At 50.3% G+C, this 21,477-nt stretch overlaps 1 protein-coding gene across 1 annotated transcript in view; it reads right to left on the reverse strand.

Moving 5' to 3' along the window:
* Nucleotides 1–5,393: 5,393 nt before the first annotated feature.
* AJAP1 (adherens junctions associated protein 1) overlaps nt 5,394–21,477 on the reverse strand; it is an 80,922-nt gene continuing 64,838 nt past the window's right edge. Inside the window, exons 3-6 of the mRNA NM_001206815.1 lie at nt 17,199–17,286; nt 14,779–15,021; nt 12,905–13,036; nt 5,394–5,427 (exon numbers count right to left, since the gene is read on the reverse strand). Coding sequence (NP_001193744.1) covers nt 12,964–13,036; nt 14,779–15,021; nt 17,199–17,286 — 404 coding nt within the window. The 3' untranslated portion in view covers nt 5,394–5,427; nt 12,905–12,963. The remainder of the gene's footprint in view (nt 5,428–12,904; nt 13,037–14,778; nt 15,022–17,198; nt 17,287–21,477) is intronic.

The raw sequence follows: 21,477 nt of genomic DNA on the forward strand, positions 1-21,477 counted from the left end.
CCATTGATAGGTTCACTGGCTCCTTCCCCTACTGCTCACTCTCTGTTTACCCTATCCCATCTGTGTTTATAAACCTCTGTTGTCCCAGAGGGCAGGGCTGGCCCAGTTTATACCAGCCTCTTAAGCTCAGGTTCCATATATGATTTAGACTTATGGATTCATTCAAAACTGCTCTGATTCTCTCTTGATTCTATGCTGCGCAACTCTTGGAGCATTTAGCAGGGAATCTATCAAGTGGGAAATGGAATGGGGCTTCTGGAAGGATGGGTTTTAGCCTTCCAGTTCCAACACAGACACACGTTGTAGCTTAGCTGACCACTCTCTTCAGCTGCCTTTACACTCAGGTGTGGGCCGTGCATCTGTTAAGTGTGGGCTGTGGACCTGTTGTTGCTGTGGTGTCTGGGAATCCATGGAGAGAAGCCCCTTACCCGCATTGCTACCCTCTCCCCCATCCAAGCACTACTGCCTTCAAGAGCCCACATAGCATCTTGCTTGCCTCTTCCTTCTCCTTGTCCTTTTCTGTTCTTGGCCCTGTGTGTTCACAGTTTTCTCATCAGTACAGCCTAGGCACTGAACCTCCCTAACCAAAGTGAAGTAGAATGGAGGGGGTACATGCAAGCCCCACCCACCAGAGGCTGGTTGCTCTGGTAACACTGCTCTCCTGACAAAGGGCAAATGCTACAGCTGGCCCTTTGGCATACAGAGAGACTGTGCCCAGAGTTAAATTTCCTACTTGCTCACGTGGTGACCGTTTTGAACTCTGGAGTTTGGCTATTGTGGGCTTGCTGGCTGAGCTCTTCCTAAAATCATTTGAAGTCCAAAGAAATTCAGTTTTCTTGTTTGTTTAACGTTGTGCTAAGTTGCTTTAGTTGTGTCCAGCTTTTTGCAATCCCATGGACTGTAGTCCACCAGGCTCCTCTGTCCAAAGGATTCTTCTGGCAAGAATACTGGAATGGGTTGCCTTTTCCTACTCCAGGGGACCTTCCCCATCCAGAGATCACCTGTCTCTTATGTCTTCTGCATTGGCAGGCAGATTCTTTACCACTAGCGCCACCTGGGAACCCCTTGTTCAATGGGTGGGGTGATATAAAAAGACTGATCCTCTGCCTACGCCTCTGTTTATCCCATTCTTTACATTTAAGTGCAAACTCAAAACTTAGAAATGCAAAACTGCCCACCCAGGCCTCACACTTTTTGAAATGAAGGGCTGGGAGCGTATTTCAAAACATCAACCGATCATTTGAGACCTGGATGGGAGCCCCAGGAATAGTGCTGAGTGCAGCTAACACACACATCTTGGCTCAGAGCAGGCGAAGAAGAACAAGTTGGGAAGAATAATCAAAGATTCTCAGATGGCGAGAGTCTGGCTCGTTTATGTGGGCTGTGCTATTTACATCGGAAAACAAACAAACGATCAAAAAACAGTATGGCATAGCAAATTGACAAACTGTACCAAAGTAACCACTCCAGAATTACATGAATCACAGCATGTTTTGGAATAAAAGCAGATGTTGTTTAAGAAGTACATTACTGAGTATGATCTGTGTTGAGGTTGAGCATTGGGAAAGGCAGCTGACTTCTCTTACGAGGGGGGATGGCTCTCCCTGGGGCCCCCATTGTCCTGTGGGCTTCCTATCTCTCCTTGAGTTTCTTTGTCCTCCTTGAGATCTGCTTGACCTAATGATGACTTGACAACCTAGGGATGTGAGTAGGGAGGGGACCCGGGTTGGGGGGAGACAGCATGCCACGCAGAGATCAAGTCCATCATCAAGGTGATATGCCTCTTCTTGGTCCTATCTCTCTGCTTCCTCAGGTGTTTCTTCTGGCTAGAATGATTGGGGGGTGGGGGTAGAAGGGTTGCAATGACTGCGATTATTATTGCAATAATTATTGCAATAATGGTTGCAATTATTTCTTGGTACTTCACTTTTATCCTTCATTCCCAGGCCAACCTTCAGGAAGCAAGTGGAGATGACTTCCCAGCTGGAGATGATGGCAAGTGGAGATGACTTCTCAGTTGGAGATGATGGCCAGATGAATAAACCCAGACAGCTCCCCTTTTCTCTCTTTCCTGTCATCCTACTCTGTTGCTTTCCTACCATCCCTCTATGAAATTTATTTTTTATTTATAAATTTATTTATTTTAAAATTTTTTCCTTCATCCTTCTCCCTGAAAATTATTTTGTTTGCATCTGTGTTAATTGTTTGCCTCTGCCTCACAGAAAGTAAAACCCATGAGGGCAGTACCTCACCAAACAACAAGATGAAGGCTTCCTTTGAGTACCTTTTTTGAAGAGAGAAAAAAGCTAAAGGAAATGTAAGAACTGGGGCCCCGGGATCTAAGAAGATACAACTGGGTCACTGGTGGACTCTGAAATCCAAAGAGCTGAGAAGAGGGATCACTGACTGACCCAGAGCATCAACCTAGGTCTGTGCAAGCATGGCCAGGCCAAACTCATCACACACAGATACATACAATGTTCAGACAAATGTACACATGTGCATTAGAAGGACTGACGCTAAAGCTGAAGCTACAATACTTTGGCCACCTGAAGTGGAGAACTGACTTTTTTTAAAGAAAAGACTCTGATGCTGGTAAAGATTGAGGGCAGGAGGAGAAGGGTGTCGCAGAGGGTGAGATGGTTGGAGGATGTGATGGATGGCATCACAGACTCAATGTACATGAATTTGAGCAGACTCAGGGAGATACTGGAGGACAGGGAAGACTGGCATGCTGCAGTCCATGGGGTCTCAAAGAGTAAAACACAACTTAGCAACTGAACGACAACACGGGGCCTGAGTCAGAAAAAACCTGTGCTGTATCATTTCATAGACTTGACTGTTGAAGGAGCTTAATTTTGTAAGCCTACTCACTTTCATCTCCTTGTATATAGAGATGATGTTTCCAGGTAACCATTTAAAAAATAAAGCATCTCTACACACATTCCGTCCATCACCGTGATATGGTAGCCTTCCTCAAAGTGGATTTATTTGGACAGATTGTCAGTACACTTCTAGAATTCCCAGTGGGGAACATGCAGGCATGGCTTGTCTGGTGGTGGTACACGCATCCCCCAGCCCTGCCCTGAACATGTGCCAAAGGGGTTTGTGTGTGTGTTGGAGGCGGAGGAAGTGGCTGCTATTTGAAGCTTCCTTCGAAAGTTCTGTGTCACCCAGTAGTCAGGCAGCCTGAGGTCCAGGGGAGAGGATTGAGCTACAGTTAGAGGTGATGCACTGGTCACTGAGCCACATCCCCGTCAGGAACCCTAGGCTCTGCTACCAGTGGTACAACAGACACCCTTGCCATCACCTTCATCTCATCCGACACACAGTGGTGGCTCCCATAACCCTCACCTGTGGTTCACACTGCACAGTGCTCTCCTGAGTCACAGAGGCCCCAGGGCCACCCTCCAGTGGAGGAGAGTGACTGGAGGATGAGAGCTGACTGTGCTGGGTGCCGGGCCGACAGCAGTGTGGCAGGGAGCACCATGCGGGCGAGTCGGGAGCCTGGAGATGATGTGGACATTAGTGGCATCTTGTTAATGTGCCAGAACTTTGGAGGGTAGGGGGATGACAAAATAAAAACCAAAAAACACAGTTTTCCCACTCTTGGAGGGGGGTATCCCCAAAACAGATCTTAACGGGCATTGTGACAAAATGACATTTTTCCCTCTGCTGGCATTGTCTGACTCTCCCATATATTAAAAGGTACCAAAGCCAAGTTTCCAAGTACATTTCAAGGTGTTGTGGAGGGAGCCTGCTGAAAGGATTGGGTCACCTGCCTGGTCAGTGAGTGAGTAGGAGGGGTGAGCTTCCTGCCTGATGACCTTTAACCCTTCGACTTAACCTGTCGCATTTCATGCTATACTGGTGACATCACTCACAGGAGACAGGCCCTGTGCATAGAATCTGGGGTCCCTGGAGGAGGACATGCCCTCTGAGGCCCAGATGGATCCCCATCTTTTACAGCACTCCCACTGACAGTAGGAGGGGCAACAGGGCGCCTTCATAAAGTGGGGGCCGTAAAGAGGGGGACCTTCACTGAAGTGTGTGGTCGGGGTTCAGAGGCCAAAGCTCACAAGCTGGCCAACAGGAGCCGACAAGAGACAGCATCTTTGCCACCATCTCCACCAAGGTTCGAAGTCACTCTCAGGCTCAAGAAAGAGCGGGTGACCTTTGAGTGCCACTGTGCGGGAAAGAGACACCGCATGCTGGTCCAGGACCCAGTGCTCCTGCCCAGATGAACGGGGCGCTCACGGATTTCTGAGTAATGCTCTGACATACGCGCACACATACTACGAGGATATATTCCTTTAATTTTGGGAACTGGAAAATTCCTTTAATTCGGTCTATGTTTGTATAACACAAAGATGGCCAAGAATCCACCAGCCAACCCCCCCCCCAAAATCTGATGCTCAGGCCCGTTTGTAAGTGGCCGGCCACACACGTGTGCACATGGCTATTAGGTAGCTTTTCCAAACAACTCAATGAAAAAAGGTTGTATTTATATGTATAGAGATTATATATATATATGTATGTATGTATGTAGATAAAACCATGGCAATCTTCATTCCGGCCCAACATAAGAAACCACACACCCGGTGCCACTCACCAAATACCCAGCAAATGCAGGACATGCCATTCAAGGGTCTTGTCTGCTCATCGTGGCCGCCCCAGACTGGACAGCGACGGGACACCAGGTCACCAGAAGAATATGCTCACGCGTGGAACTGCATTTCCAGTGTATGCATATATATGTGCGGACGTGTGTATATGCGCGCGTGTGCCTGTGTGTGATCCTGCAAGTAGAAAACACCAGTTCATCCTGTTCATACTAAGCGTGTTAAAGAAATCAGATTTTGTAACCGAGAACACATTTTTTTTTTAAAAAGGAACATTGAAGGTCTTCAAAAATTGCTACGGTACAAAAAAGGGGTGTGTGTGTGTGTGTATCTGTGTGTCTTTATATATTTATATATGTATATTAACCAGAAATAGCGACTCTACAGAAGAGATACCCACTCCTGTTTTCTGTAAGTTTACTCCTCATGGTTCGCTTGGCTTCGGCTTTGTCACCAAGTCCTCAGGTCAGTACATGGCACATAATGGTATTATTGGCACAGGTTCAGAATCGAAGTACAAACTCCAGCTTCTGGTGCGTCCTCCTGCCCTTTTTCTGTCTCCGGTTCCTTCTGTTGGGTCTTCTTTCTGTTTCCCAAAGGAGCTCTGGGAGAAGGCAGTCCCCCATAGGCGTCAGCATTTTTATAAAAATATATTTGGCCTATAGCGTCCTGCTCTGAGAGTTCCCCACCGGCAAACAGAAGTGGTAGGGGTGGGGACCCTCCCCTTAGATAGTTTAGTTTTAGGTTTTGTGTGTTTTTTGTAATTTTTAATTTTTTTTTTTTTTACAGGTTCACCAACGGAATCCTGTGTGGAAAGAAAACAAGAAGAGATTAAATGGCAGCGGGCCAAAAGTAGTAGGTGTCTATGAGGCCCCTCTGAGCCTCTGTCACCAAGACCTGGGTGCACAGCTGCCTGGCTAAATGACACACAAGTGTCATCCTGGGGGCACCAAAGCTATCTCGCTGGACCTGGTCACCAAGGACTGCTACAAATGCTAGGAATCCTGAGGTGCCCTCGTGTTAATTACAGTAATTAACAGAGTGGTCCTCCTGCCTTTGAGGGAGGGGCCTGGGCTTCCCAAGAGGTGGCTGGGACTACCCCGACACTAACTCATGAGCAGGCATGGCACTCCAGGCCCTCAGGTGACTGAATGCATCCAGCGTCCTGCTTGCTCCCCTTCCAGCTCCCGATGCCAAGGGCAGGGGGAGCTGCCAGCTACAGTCCTGGGCTGCAGGAAGCAATGGAATCCATTTCAATCTTGCTCAGCTGGACGGGGCTGGGACTTGGGGAGGCTGATGGACTGCATCAGAATAACTACCCCTTGGGTCTCCCTAAGAAGTGATCTCACTGGACAGAGGAAGAACCTGAACTGCCCTGCGTGCCGGCCAGGTCAGATGGCTACAAAGAAGCAGATGGCTTTTGCCCAGTTTGGGGGGTGCTGCCTCAGAAAATTGGGACCCCAAAGTCATCCTGCCTCAGTGACAAACCCTGAGGTCAGCATCCCCTAGGGAGACAGAGCTACAGCCGTCCTGGGGATGGCCAGGTAAGTCAGAATGCCCCATAGCTCAGCCCCAGGTTCCGGGAGTGGGGTTGGCTCAAAGCTGCTGTTCTGTTACAAGGGTGGGGTGGTGTGTCTCTCTGCTGTCACTCAGAGTCCTCATCTGCACTCCCACAATGACAGGAAATCGGACCCTCAAATGGTACAAAGAGGATACCATGGCACCCTTCTTCCAAATGGACTCTGGGGTAAGGTTCTTTCTCCTGCATCAATAATCCCCCCAGGTGAACCTACACAGGACGGAGGGCTGAAGGGCATCCGGGTGCAGGGACACACCTTCAGCCCTCAGGAAAGCATCTGGTCAGCACTGCACACGTTGTCTTCTCCGAGGGCCTCAGCACATGAAAGTCTACTCCATGAGGTGAGGTGGCAGTGCCTGTTCCCTCTCCAGGACCCCTCGTGGTTTGGATAAGAAAGGCAGGGCGTCGCCTTGCCCAAACAAATGACACCTGTTTGGGCAATCCCAGGAGGCCCAAATGAGGCGTCCACTCATCTCCTGTGGGATGGCCTGCCTGGCTGTGAGCAGGAGTGTGATGAAATGGACATCTGGTCAACTGTGTGCTGGACCACCCTCGGCAAGGTCACTCCAACTATCCACCACCCCCGCCAGCCCCCCGCCTGCCAATGCCTAGGCTCTCTAGGATTTGCAGGGAGAGAGGGAGTGTGGTTTAAAAAGTGAAATCATTAAAGCAGAATATCCCTCCTGTATGTCTACCTTCTTTTTAATCTTTAGAAAGTTAAAAAATGTGGAGACAAATCTGTGATGATGCCACTTATAAGAAGTCCTCAGAGTTGTCAAGTTCCTGGGGACAGAGAGTAGAAAGCTGGGTGCCAGGGGCGGGTGGGGGGAGTTAGTGTCTAAGGGGGGCATAATACCAGTTCAGGAAAAACAACAAGAGTTGTGAAGGTGGACAGTGGTGGCGGCTGCACAACTGTGAATGTACTTAATGCCACAGAACTGTTCCATTAAAAACAGTTAAAAGTAAAATGGTCAGTTTTATGTTATATATATTTTACTACAATTTTAAGAACTTAAGAAATATATTGGGGGACTTCCCTGGTGGTCCAACGGTTAAGATTTTGCCTTCCAGTGTAGGGGGTGTGGGTTTGATCCCTGATCAGGGAACTAAGATCATACATGCCTCATAGCCAAGAAAGCAAAACATAAAACAGAAGCAATATGGTAACAAATTCAACAAAAGACTTTTAAACAATGGTCCATATCAAAAAATCTTAAAATATATATACATATTGAAAAAATATTGTTGCTATTGTTTAGTCACTAAGTTGTGCCTGACTCTCTGCAACCCCATGGACTGCAGCATGCCAGTCTTCCCTGTCCTTCACTATCTCCCAGAGTTTGCTCAAACTCATGTCCACTGACCATTGGGTTGGTGATGCTATCTAACCATCTCATCCTGTCACCTATGAAAAAATATGGGGACAGTAAAAGCCAGACCTAGTGACCTAGTGACCGTCTGCCCAGATCTGGGGCAGTCTCTGGATTGAGTTGCTGCCCACTGCCCCAGCAGGTTGACCACCAGGCCCCTGCCCACTCTCAAATGCATCCAGGGTGGGACCTGGAGTCACAGGGCCTCCTTTCCTAAGAAGGGAGAACTGCAGCCTGGGGCTGCTCTCCAATCCTTCTTGGCAACCTTAACCAAACAGATGAGGGAGGCACTGCTACTGCTTCTTCCCTGGGGCCAGCCGTCTCCTGAGGGTTTTTCAAACAGACATTATCTGCTAAAAGGCTTAAAAGTCTTCAGTGCTTCTGACAGTGGCTCCTCGGATCCTCGAGGACAAGGGCCCGGCCCCTCTTGCCCCATCTCTCCCTCTCCTTTCCGGGCGGTTGCCTGGCTTCAATAGCAAATCTCTGACCTGAAAAACCCCAAGTTTCTGCTGACTGTTACCTCCCTGGGGAGACCTTCATGGATACCCCTTCCTTTCCTAAGCATGTTCTGTTTAATCTCTGTTAGAGCATCTGTTTCTGTGACTCCTCAGGCACTGCTTTGTACCTGAGTGTGTGTACATCACATGTCACCCAGGTCTCATGGGTGCCTGCCAGGTCCGCCAAAGTTTGCCTGGGTACCAGCTCTGAGCCTGGCCCTCTGGAGGGAGATCAACACTGAATGAAATTCAGAGCAGAGGCATCTGTGTGAAAGAAGCATTGTCCTCAGCCCCTTATCTGTCTGGAATGACCGTCATATACTGCCTGCCTGGGAGGATGGCTGGAGGGGCTCTTGGGCCACTGAGGGGGCCAAGTATCTTCCAAACTTAACAATATCTGCTTCTATCAGCATCTCAGGCATTTTCCTGGTGGCTGAGTCATTAAAGAATCTGCCTGCAATGCAGGAGACCCAGGCTCAATCCCTGGGTAGGGAAGATCCCCTGGAGAAGGGAATGGTGACCCCCTCCAGTATTCTTGCCTGAAAATCCTAGGAACAGAGGAACCTGGCAGGCTAAAGTCCATGGGGTAGGAAAGAGTCAGACACAAATGACTAACACTTTCACTTTCACTTTTTCAGAATGAAAAAGAGGTGGTATAGAGAAGGAGCGATGGCTCCAACTCTGCACCTTGAGTAGCTGTTGGAACAGCAGTGCTGGCTTCCTGCAGAGGTGATGGTCCGCTGCAAGAAGGAGAGGGCTCGGTTGCCAGGCCACCTTCCAGGCCTGCCCCAGTTCCTGCTGAAACACTGCTGCTTGCACTCCACTTGAGGGGAAGCGCTGGGTTTTTTCTGATCCAAAGGCTCAGAGAAAGAGCCTCTCAGCCTGGCATTCACCCAGGGAGGGGCAGAGAGGAAGTGCATCCTGCCTGGAGAAGGACACTGGCGAGGTCGTATAGCTGGTGAGGGCAGGCAGGGGAGACTCTGAGCCAGAAGGAAAAGCTATGGCTGGAGAGAGATCTGAGCGATCAGGGATCCAGGATGAATCCTGACTTGGGAGAAACCAGTGCCCTCTGCTGCCTGGAAGGGGATGCTCTGGCTCTGTGGCCCCCAGAGCTGCAAACCACACGAGGGTCCTGGGTTTCAAGATCTGTATCAGCTTCTGAGGAACAAAGAGAACAGGCAGTTGGCAGCAAGGCCTCCTGGAGAGTGAGCCTCTAGTTAGTTTCTCCACATCCCGAAAAAGCTTCTTGCACACCGGTTTCCTTGGTGCTGGTTCTCAGCTTGGGGAGAAAAACGGCTTCCAGAAGGGTCTGGATGTTGCTTTGAAGAAAACATTTCTTTGAATTACAGAAGCTGGATATTCTGTTAATGCATTTTTCAGAACAAAGCAGGAAGGCTCAGGTGCACTTCTTGTTTTTTTTATTAGTTATCTCTTCAGTGTGGTTTTTTTTTTTTTTGAAAATAATAATAACGCATGATTTATTTCTCACTTGCTTCAGATGCAAGAGCTTTTATGAGTTCTCAGGCTGGAATGAAGTGGCCTCGGCAAACGGGAAGATCTGAACACTGATGAGGTTTTTCTGAAGTTTACTTGCTGCATGAAAAATGACAGGAAATCAGCCCAAGAGCCAATGACAGGCCTGTGTTCAAGGTCTCTTTCCTCGGAGCAGGAAAGGCCGCCTCGTTTTGTCTTGCCCAGCGTTCCATCAGGCTCCACTGAGGAAGGTCCAGGTAAAGAGTCTGCTGGAATCTCTCACAGAGGCTGAATCTAGGGAAACGGGACAAATTTCTGCCCAGGTTGGGTCACCTGTGTCCACGAGCCCTAGAATCACCATCAAGCTGCCCGCAGGGAAATGGGGTGGGCGGGGCTTGGGTCCCAGACGTGCGTGTGGGTTAGCGTGAGCACACATGACGGTGCTGTAACAAACTGTGGTAGCATCATTAAAAATGCATTTGGAGAGGCCTAACAGTTATGCAAGAGATAAATATCTCTGCTGGCTCTTAAACCTTAATTAAATGTTCCAGTATTAATTGCTATTTATTTAAGGGACAATAAGAATCCCAATAAATCTGAGCCGTCTTCCTGGCTCTCCACCGCTCCATCCTCACATCCAGGCATTAACTGTAGACATCAGGGACACTTCGAAGGCGAATGTTTTCCTCCCAGTGAGTGATAAACAGCCCGTGTGACCCACAGCGAAGGGATGTGTAAGCGTTTATCAAGGACTAACAAGGCTGCTCACGTGGACCTCCTGGTCTGCGTCTCCGGGAGGAGTCGGCTGGAGGGAGCCACTGCCCCGAGTCCATAGGTGCTGTGGCTTAGCGTGGCCAGGCTCCGCTGAGTCCTGTTGCCTCTTCTCTCCTCCCCAGAATGCCCACCTGAGATCCATGGTGGGAGGGTCGAGCTCTCCAGACACAGAGGTGTCTTCCTGTAGATGGGGATGGTCTTGAAATTGATCCTCACGCAGAGTTGGGAAGTGGGGTCTGGACAACTGGTGGAGAACATGGTCCCTGGGGCCCGTCTTGGGTGGCACACTGGCAGAACCCACCTTTTAGCTCGTGGGGTCCTTCTACGTCCTGGGCTACTAGAGAGAACTGGGCAAAGGGGACGGGAATGTCTTCTGGACCAGAGGTGTGGATAAAAAGCACTTTTTCCTCCCAACCTGGTTTTCTTTTAAAGTCAGGTCTGCAGCTCCTTGGTTCAATCCTTGGCCCAGACTTTTGGAGGATCCGGGGCTGGTCTCTGAACTGCAATGCCCCCCTGCTCTGCAGAGTCAGGCTGTGTGTCCCCTGCAGGGATGCCAAATCAGCTGGAAACCCCTCCTTCCTCTCCCACTACCTGACTCCCTTCTCACTTAGGGTGCCATCAGGGATGGAAAGGGGCACAGAGGCATTCCACTGGGAATAGCAGTTGAGGAAGTCTGACTGGTGGGCAGAGTGTGGCCCGAGAATCAGGTGGCCTAGGATCACGTGGCCCCACCACTTACAACATGACTGGCCTCAGGCAAGTCACATGACCTCCCCATCTGACCTCAGTTTCCCATCTGTAAGTGGGATTGCTGAGAAGACTGAATGGGTCTCTATATGTCCAAAGTGTGCCAATGAGCTGCCATGTGAATGTGCCATTAGGGCAGTGTCTCCCCCACCCTCTCCAGATGGGGGCTACTTGGAATGGAAGGCGTGTCCACCTCAGGCCTGCAGGTCCATAGCTCTTGGAGGAAGAGAGCAGATGTCTTTGATGTGCAGGGCTAGGGTCTCCCAGGTCAATGCCTTAAGCATTTATGCATTTGTGAAATCCCAAAGGAGATGCAGGCGCTCACCTGGCCGCCCTGCAGAGGCCTTGCCAGGCAGGCGGGAGTTCCACTGCTAACTGGGAGCTTCCCCATCGCTTGCTGGGTTGAAACGCCAAAGGGAGCTTGTCCGAAGCCTTAATGAGATGAGTCACATCCAGGCAGACAAAGGTGCAAGCATCTGACAGAGAAGCTGTGTCCAGGGCATGTGGCTCTTGAATGTCGGGCACAGCCCTCATCTCACCTGCCTGACCTATACATCTCAGCAAAGGCCTCTGTGTGAGTAGGGGGTCAATTTCCATTTTAACCTCATTATATTCCTTCACCCATCGGCTAAACATAGTGCTAATCAGGTTGTTCTGGCTTCAGGACAAAAGTGAGGGATGGACATTTGATGTGGAATAAATATACAGTTCGCTAGGGCTGGAATTATGAACCATTTGATTGATACCTGCTTCTCCAAGCAGCTGGGGCCCCTGGCCCCTCAGAAGTGCTGTAAGCAGAGGCCTCTGAGGGTCCTGTGTGCTCCCGAAGAAGATGGGGTACACCCCAAGAAGCCCCAGGACCTTCTCCAATTCTGACAATGACATTTCCCACTCAGTCCCCACATCAGAAGGTGAGAAAAAGTAAAGAAAAAAATTTTTTTTCAAATATAGATAACCCTAAAAACTGGATTCCCTGCTTCTGGAAGGGATGTGACGTCATGCTTAGAGAGAAGATCTGGAGGAAAAAAGATGTTCTCTGTGGATGAGCAAGATGTCATCCTTTGAAAACCCTAGCATCAAACAAGAAAAATGAAAAAAAAAACAAAAAAAAACCCAGTCACCTCAATTGACTGTTCATCCAGAATGTGCAGTCACTGGGGGGGTGACAAGATCCTTTTCCCCCCACAGCAGCCTGTGTGTTCAGGAGGTTCAGCACAGAAGAAAGCAATTTAATGTCAGCATTAAAGTCAATATCATTGAAAGCAAACCAAATGTTCCTATCCAGCAGAGCGTGGCAAATTCATCCCTGTTTTGGTACCGGTCCCTGGCTTCAAATTAGTAGACGTCTCAACTCTTCACTTTCTCTCTTTATCATTTTCTTTCTTATCTCTTATTTTTATATTTCAAAATTGTATTTTAATTCCACTCAGTGTTCTCTCTCCCCACCCCCACGTAGAGACGGGGTGGCGGCATGGTGTCTGCCCACTGGGCTGGGGCTCTGATCTCCTTTTGTTTGGGGAAGTGAGGGGTGTACCTATAGCTTGTTTCCAGAACGGGGTCCCCTGCCCTACAGGGCTTCCTGGGAGATGGAGCAGCATGTGCAGAACTGGACAAGATTGCAGAGCAGGGGTTCCTGAGTCTGTCGTTCCCTCCCACTGGGATGTGGGGGCATTTCTAACGAGTGCAGCAGAGAGACCACACACCCAGCCCTCTGGTTTGCATTCAGGGCAATGATGCCCTTGCTGAGGCCCACCTGCCATGTCCAGACAGGCTCCCAGTATTCCAGAGGAAAGATGGGGGGGTGGGGAAAATCAAGCAAGGTCCAATAAGAGAGGTACATACCATAAAACAGACACATGGCGTCTGCCCTGCCCCCAGGAGGTAAAAAAGACTTCGGCCAGTCAGCAGGAGATTTCAAACCATTTCTCAGACACAAAGGCCACAGGAATAAGATGCCGATCAGAAGAAGAGGGCCTGCAGCAAGCAGAAAAATGGGCTTGCGAGGGCTCATATGTAAAACCTGACAGGCAGGCTGGATGGGACCTGTTGCAGAAAACTGGCTTCTCCAGGCAAAAAGAACTCCCAGAAGGTGATGCTTCACCTGGCCTGGACCCACTGGCCACCTCTCCCTGTGTTGGCCAGTCCTCCCTTTCACTTTGGGAGGCCTAAGAGGACACGCAGTCCAAGGGTTCTGTGCATAGGACGAATCTGGTGAAGATGCACAGAGATGCTATGTCTGGATTTCAGATTTTCATTTGCAATACAAGTGCAAAGCTCAGGGTCTCTGCCTCTGAGATCAGAGATTCCACCCACTTTACTGCACATTATGGAGAGGGCAGGGCCTGATGCCTAAAATGCCCTTTGCCCCAAGTTATTTTGTCCCCTTCGAGACTAAGCCAATGTTTCCCAGAGCCAGTGAGAACCAACAGAGCATCACCTTTGGCCCCAACACAAGAAGCTGTTCTCTCCAGGGCATCCACACCAGCTAGCTGTGCCCACCCTACACATGGACAGGGCTCTCCCAGGACATGGGGGCAGAGAGGGAGACACAGTGAAACACCAGGACCCACCTACTCCCTTTTCCTTCTCCCCCCAAGCCTGAGGTTCTGAGTGGCCAAGATTTATATCCAAACAGGCACACAGGCATTCAATGAAATGATTTTAAAGCTTTTTCTCCAATTCTTTGTGAACTCGGCCTTCTGGAAGGCTGGGATGCAACCCACGGGCTCCCCAATGTGGTCGAGTAAAAGCAAAGTCGTTCAGAGGGAGGGTCCTGGGGTTTCTGCTCTCCACTCTTCTCCCCTGGGGAGGGAGTATCTCAGACAGAACATACAGTAGAGTCCGACATGGAGATACCAGGAGAGGAGCAGCAGGGAGGTGTCTAAGGAACACCTCCTCGCTCTCCAGGACAGGACAAGGCCAACATGAGCCACAGACACAACAGTTGAAGGCTCCCCTGAGTCTCCTCGACCTGGATTCTGGGAGGAGCCCGGTAGGGCACCTTGGGCAGTGTCCCCGGTCACCACTCCTGTCACTGACCCCATGCCCCTCAAGTCAGCCTGCTGTCCTGCTCATTTCTTCCTAAGATCTTTAAGTCGTTGGAGAATTGTTTCTCTTTTAATTTACAAAATGATGCATGAATGTGTACTCACTTAGGAAAAAAAAATAGCTTATTGATATTTTAATCTAATTCCGGATAAACCTTCAGAAGCTGACTCAAGGGTTTCTTAAACATTCCCAGGGATGGTTTTAGAGACATGTCTTCTTTGAGGGATTACATATGACTCATTAAAAAGAGCATTTAATAACCAGGAGTCTGCTTGGTGTTTGATATTTCTGCCAGATCTGCTGCTGACATTTTAGTGATGGGGGTTCACAGATATTGACTGGGGAGGGAGGGACCCATCACGATTTGCTGATATTTTGGAGGCTTGATTGAGACTAAGAGGCTGGTTCTGGGCTCTGAGCTGTCTGCTCAGCTTCCAGAATGTGGGATCCAGGACCAAGCAAGGCAGGTCCATCCACTGGCCAAGTGCAGGGGTCCAGATGTGAACCCTGGCACCTTAGTACTGTGCGTCTTGTCTCATCTCAGCAAATGAGCTGCCTGCATGTGCCCCGACCACATAAAGAGATGAGAAAGCTGCCTGACACCAATCCACAGACCCGGCATCCCCAGAAGGGGGCAGCGGCCAACTCTGGCTCACGCCTGCACTTACCGGTTCCCATTAAATGTGGACTTGTACTCCCCGGCCGGGTGCAGCGTCTCGTCAGTGTAGACGGGCACGGATGCCCGGACACACTCGTGGGAACACTGGAGGGTCTCGTTGTAGGCCGTGAAGATGTCCAGACTGCTGGGCACCCGGGCAGGCGTGAAGTCTGTCAGGTTCTGGCAACTCTCCTCCTGATGGTTCGTCTTCCGCTGGTGGCTGTTCCTTCGTGGGTTCCCACTCTGTGCGCAGCTGGGGGAGAGAAAGGTCGGGGTGGGGGTCGGAGTCGGGGTGGGGGACTTGCAGGTGCAGAGACCCACCAGCATCTCCCGCCGCACTGACGCTAAGGAATCTTCACCTCCAGGCATTAATTAGACATCATTTAATAGTAATTCCCAACCTCTTCAGAAAGATCAACCACAAGCAATGGGCTCTTTTTTTAAAAATAAAATAAAATTTGAATGTTAGATGCGGCCGTTATTGCAGGAAGGATTAAGAAGTGAGGGGTGGAGTTGTGTTATCGGGGAGCGGAGGTCTGGTTTGGCCAAGAAATGTCAGCCGGGTGGTAGTACTGACTCAGTTTCCCCAGGAACACCTAGATGGTATGGAAATGATGATCATGGGGAAGGTTCTGTCCACAGGTTGGGGCGGCCGTAGTTCACGTGGAGTGGACCACGTAATTATCTTTGGGGATAGATAAGACTGGGAACTCTCATCCTCAGCCTCTCCTCTGCCCAGGCTCACAAGCTGGAAATGAAAGCAGACCGTTTGGATCTATGAAGAAGACTGTGTTCGTGTTCGTGGGTACCTACCTTCGTTCCCTGTCCTTTTGGACCACAGAGGCTTTCAGACACTATGTGGACTGCACACATGGGTCCCACCCCTGTTGACCAAGGAATTTGATAGAGAAGGTGCACAGGGACACTTCCCGGCTCCAGGAGTCACCTCTAGGGCAAGTTCACAAGGATGGAAAGAAGTGTCATGCCCATGAAGGAGGGCAGGGAGGAGGAGATTTGAGGGGTCGTGGTTCTCATTAGCTCATCAGTTCTCCTTTTCTACCCGCTTCACAGCTCAGAGCCTTTGCAGAGTGAGTGGGCTGCAAGGGGCGGGGGTTCATGAGCCTGTCCCCATATAAATTGTGTTAATTCCCTGCCTCTTCCCAATGAGAGAATCTCGATAGCTGGCAAGGAAGACTGCCCATAAATGAAGGTGAGAAGATGGATGTGAAAGCCAAGGGACGCCCCCCAACCCCGCCCACCAACGTCATGGAACCACTTATTCACCCTGCTGGACTGTCTTCCCCAAAAGACTCTTTGAAGGTCTGCTGAAAACCCCGAAGTGTGGGAAAACCAAGAGGAAGCTTGTTGCCTATTACAGCATCACAGTCTGCCACCTCCTTGGTGGGGATGGGATTTCACCATCAAGACAGCCAGTGGGATCGGACCTGCCGAGCATCCATGCAGTCCAGGGACCTGGAGCCCCTTCTCCAACCAGCCAGCCCTGCCCAAGACATGCTGCTGAGAGCTGACGATTATCTTCACTATCTCCCCCAGAAAACACCCCAGGTCCAGGGTTTGCTGGCCATCAGGAGCTCTAAGACCTCCCTGGGCTGTTCCGGGGTGGTACCTCTCCACACGTTGTCCTCTGTAATCCTAAAGGCCGGCTTTCTCTCTCATTTCCTCAAGTCTCTGTTACCCAGAGGCTCAGGGCACTTCCCTCCCACCAATCTGTGACTTTCTACCAAGGCTGGCAGGGGGATGATTTGCATCCAAGGTGCTTTGGCTTTGATGTTAAGAGGTGCCTCACTAGCTGGAGGAGAGACTACAGGTGGACAGGGGCCCAGGAGGCGTGCGGGCAGTGGGGTCAGCTGGCAGCCCCCTGATTCTCCCAGGGGTGTAGCAGGTGTGTACACCCAGCAAGGCCAAGCTCAAAGTAGGCCAATTTCCAGGAGGAAATAGGTGAAGACGGGCTGCCTGGAGCAAAGAAGTAACCTAGTTCAGCAGACACAGAGTGACTGCGAGAGGAAGGTGGGGGACGGCAAGGGGCGGGCAGGGACCCCAGCCAGGCTGCTGGTATGAAATAAGGAAAACCAAACCGAGCTGTGAAGGGGACATTCAGAGGGGCGCTAGGATCCGAGAGATAGGCTTTGGGAACAGGCTACCTGCTGCCTAAGGAATTAAGCCAAGCAGGGAAACCCACTGGGAGGGCACTGTCAGGGAACAACCCCTCCCACTGGGTGGCCGAGCTGTCCGGGCAAAGGCGAGTGGGTTGAGCAGGGCAGGAGCTGTGTGGCACTCTCCATTCCAGAGAAATGATTCCCTGGGCTGTGATCTGAGATGGTGTTGAGAAGCAAGAAACTCTCTGTGTGTGCTTCCCCAGGGACCCCCACTGACCCCCATTACCCAGCCAGAAGGGCCAAGGGTCCTTACCAGTTTTTTAAGACAAGAGTTGTAATCAGAGCAGCTATGACCATGATGAGGGAGACGGTGATGGTGATGATCTGATGGACGGCCAAACCTGGAAACAGAGAAGGAGGAGGGGAGCCGTGAAACCAGAGGCATGAGATGAAGGGGCCCAGGAAGAGACAGGGAGTAGGGACCTGTCCCATCCACTCAGCCCTGAACACAAGGTCCCATCATGTGTTGAGAAGCCCTGCAGGGGGTTCCATGTTGATGGGGCCTCGTGGGACCAGGTCAGGTCAGTTTCCTGCCCACATGCAGGTGCTGCCAGATGCAGTGGGTACCAGGACTGTTTTCACCTGGAGCCAGGGAAGGGAGGCCCCAGCCTGGCCTCTCTCAGGCCCTGAGAAATGACTCAGCCCTTGGGCAGCTGTGGCCATTGTTGCACCTGCTGACCCCTTCACCTGGCACGGGTAAGCTCTGTCACCCCTCCTTTTTCTCCTCCCAACTTGGGTAAATTCTGTTCCTTGTGTTTGGGCACCAGGGAAGCTGGCCTGCTGGTGGGAGCAGGGTTTGCCTGGACCCAGGAGAAGCCGGGACAGCCCAGGATTTATTGGGAAGGGAAGGAAGAGAAGCAGGTGACACTGTTGTAGATTCAGGCACTTGGGTCACTGGAAAGCATCTTCATCTTCCCAGATTCCTCTCCAAGAAGTTCACTGCCAGATGAGCTTCCAGGAAATAAGAGATCCAGACCAAGCAGGTGATGCTTCCTGAAGTCCCAGAGAAGGATCTGCAGTCTGGTCTCCAGGTCCTGTCTCCTCTTGTGTGTGTTATACACCATGGTGGGAGGAGGCAGGGGATACAGCAGACAGGGAAAGAAGGACTGGCCACTCCAGGAGCAGGGTAGCCACAGCCACAAATGAGAGTGGTCTGAACCCCACACGAGGGCCAGGATGGCAGAGGACAAGAATTCTGTCTGTACTGTCCCTCTGTCCATCCACCCCCATCCCCTGCATCACCTTCCATCAAACATAGATGCAGGGGGAGGGAAAAAAGACAGGCTGGCAACACCTCTGATCCCTTCCCATATAACTCATCTTTACATCCTTCCGGGGACACTAGGGTTGAATCCTCTGGTCAGTGAGGTCCACCTGGAAGGTCCAGGACTCTGGTCCTGCTCTTTTCCCATCAGCAAGAACCACACCTGAGGAGCTGGGGGCTAACAGCCATAAGGGGCTCTGCAGAGACCCCTGCAGGTGGCAGCACCCTGCCCCTGGGAGTGCTGACTCTGCCATTCTTTCATCTCTGCCACTTGAGTATCTGTCTCTCTCCTCTTCTGATGTTCAGATGCAGAGGCCCACCCATCACACCTGAGGACCCTGCCAATCCTGGGGTGAGGACACAGCATGTGTGTGGTCCAGCATGGAGCATCTCACAGATGTAACACTTTTTTTTGGCGGCCTCTGAAGGACATAGTCTCACAAACAGATGTTACCTCTCCACTGAATATGATCTTCGTGGGGGGAATTGCTAATAAATGATTCAAAGCTGGCATGACCAGAAAACAAGCTCTTCCTGGCTGCCTCTCTTTCGGGCTATTTCTGTTTGTCCCTAGGAATTCCCTTCCTGAGCCCACAGAATAAGCAACACTTGGAAAACCGAAGATGTCATGGGCCTCCCTTCCTCTTTCTTTTAGCCACTGATTCAAGAATCACCTATTGAGTACCTACTGCATGCCAAGCAGGGCCAGTTTTGACTTACTCAGTCATGGTTCCTGCCCTCAGGAACAGCTGCTGTGGTGCCCATTTTTAAAAGTGGCAGCGTTCACTGCTGGTTCTGACCAGTGGCTTCCCATACACCTGTGCCCAACACGTGACATGTACTGTAAAGCTCTGAGCCAGTTTGCCTTCCTCTGGGTCTGCCAGATCAGCCTGACAATGGGGTTGAAAGCTACATATGCCAGTAAGGGACCACTCTTAATCTCACCACCAGTCTCAGTAATCTCTATATGTTCACCAGCTTCTTCCCTGAGACCCAACTCAGACTTTGTTGGAAGAGGGAGGTTGACATGAATGTCTATTTTAATGGATGATCAGGGAAGATGGCTGTCCAGTCTTCCCTCACCCTCCATCTACACAATCCTTCTGATTCAGTCAAGAGACGAGGATGCTGTCATGAAGAGTATGAGCTCATCCTGCATCTGTGCTTCTTGTGAGAAGGAGGCTGATGATGGCGATGATGACTGACCTCCATGAACCTGAGCCAGGTGATTTTCCATCCCAAGCAGCTCCCGGCTAAGCATCACCTACATCTTTGCTTGGAGTACCAAGGTCAGTGATGAGAGCATGGGGACCTCATCTAATGACCTCATCAAGTGAACTCACCATGAGAACATCAAGTGGAGCAGAAAGCCAGTGATCATCCAAGAATAATAACCATCATTGTCAGCACCCTCACCACTAGTACCACCAGCACCGTCATCTCCATCATCATAATTACCATCATCTCCATCATCCCTATCATCAGCATCACCATCACATCCCAGTAGCATCATCATCCCCATCTCTATCATCACCATCATCATCACTACCACCACCATCACCCCATCATCACCACCACCATCATCATCACCCCATCATTACCATCATCACTATCACCACCACCACCACCATCACCCCATCATCACCACCACCACCACCATCACCCCATCATCATCATCATCCCCATTATTACCATCATCACTATCACCACCACCATCACCATCCTCTCCATCATCCCCATCTCTATCATCACCACCACCATCATCATCCCCATCATTACCATCATCACTATCACCACCACCACCATCATCATCCCCATCATCACCGTCTATCACCAGCACCATCATTATCATTACTATCTCTATCATCACCATCGTCACTACCACCATCATCACCACCCCCATCATCATCATCATCACTATTACCACCACCACCACCACCACCCCATCATCACCACCACCATCATCATCATCCCCATCATCACCATCATCACTATCACCACCACCATCACCATCCTCTCCATCATCCCCATCTCTATCATCACCACCATCATCACTACCACCACCATCATCATCCCCATCATTACCATCATCACTATCACCACCACCACCATCACCCCATCATCACCACCACCATCATCATCATCCCCATTATTACCATCATCACTATCACCACCACCACCATCATCATCATCCCCATCATCACCGTCTATCACCAGCACCATCATTATCATTACTATCTCTATCATCACCATCGTCACTACCATCATCATCATCCCCATCATCACCATCACCATCACTATCACCACCACCACCATCATCATCCCCATCATCACCGTCTATCACCAGCACCATCATTATCATTACTATCTCTGTCATCACCATCGTCACTACCACCATCATCATTATCATATTAACAGCAGCAAATGCATCCTGAGGAGCTGTTCTGTGACAGGCATTGTGCGTGAACGCTCAGCCCCTTTAGTTGTCTCTGACTCTTTGCAACTATTTGGACTATAGCCCGCTAGGCTCTTCTGTCCATGGGATTCTCCAGGCAAGAACACTGGAGTGGGTAGCCACCCCCTCCTCCAGGGGATCTTCCCAACCCAGGGATGGAACCCGAGTCTCCTGCTTCTCTTGCATTGCAGGCAGATTCTTAACTGCTGAGCCACCAGGGAAGCCCCGTGACAGGCACTGAGGATCGGGCATATACTATCTCACTTAATTTTTACAACATTATGAGATGGTTTGTTGTGTAATTCCCACTGATGCACAAAGAGGAGAGGCAAGTCGTCCTGGTCCAAACAACTAATACAAATGAAGCCAGGGATTGGCATCAGGCTGCATCACTCTTAACCATCACACTAAAACTAGGAGAGATCTTCCAACCACTGTATGGCCCTTGGACAATTCCAGCGGTGTTTCTATAAAATGTTACCTCTGACAGATTTCACAGGGCTTCAAATCACCAGCCACCTGCCCTTTCTATGCCCACCAATGTCTGTGCTACAGAAAGAGAAGAAAACATAACATTCCCCTTCTAAACATTTCTCTACAGAAAGAAAAATAAAACAACTCCCCAGGGCTTCCCCAGTGGCTTGGTGGTAAAAAAATCCACCTGCCAATGAAGGAGACACAGGTTCAATCCCAAGAAGATCCCACATACCTCAGAGCAACTAAGTCCATGCCCAGCCTTTGCTCTAGTCTGTGCTCTACAAGAGAAGCCACTACGAGAGGCCCACGCATTGCGGTGAAGACTAGCTCCATTCT

This window comes from Bos taurus, chromosome 16, assembly GCF_002263795.3.
Source record: "Bos taurus isolate L1 Dominette 01449 registration number 42190680 breed Hereford chromosome 16, ARS-UCD2.0, whole genome shotgun sequence".
Lineage (NCBI taxonomy): Eukaryota > Metazoa > Chordata > Mammalia > Artiodactyla > Bovidae > Bos > Bos taurus.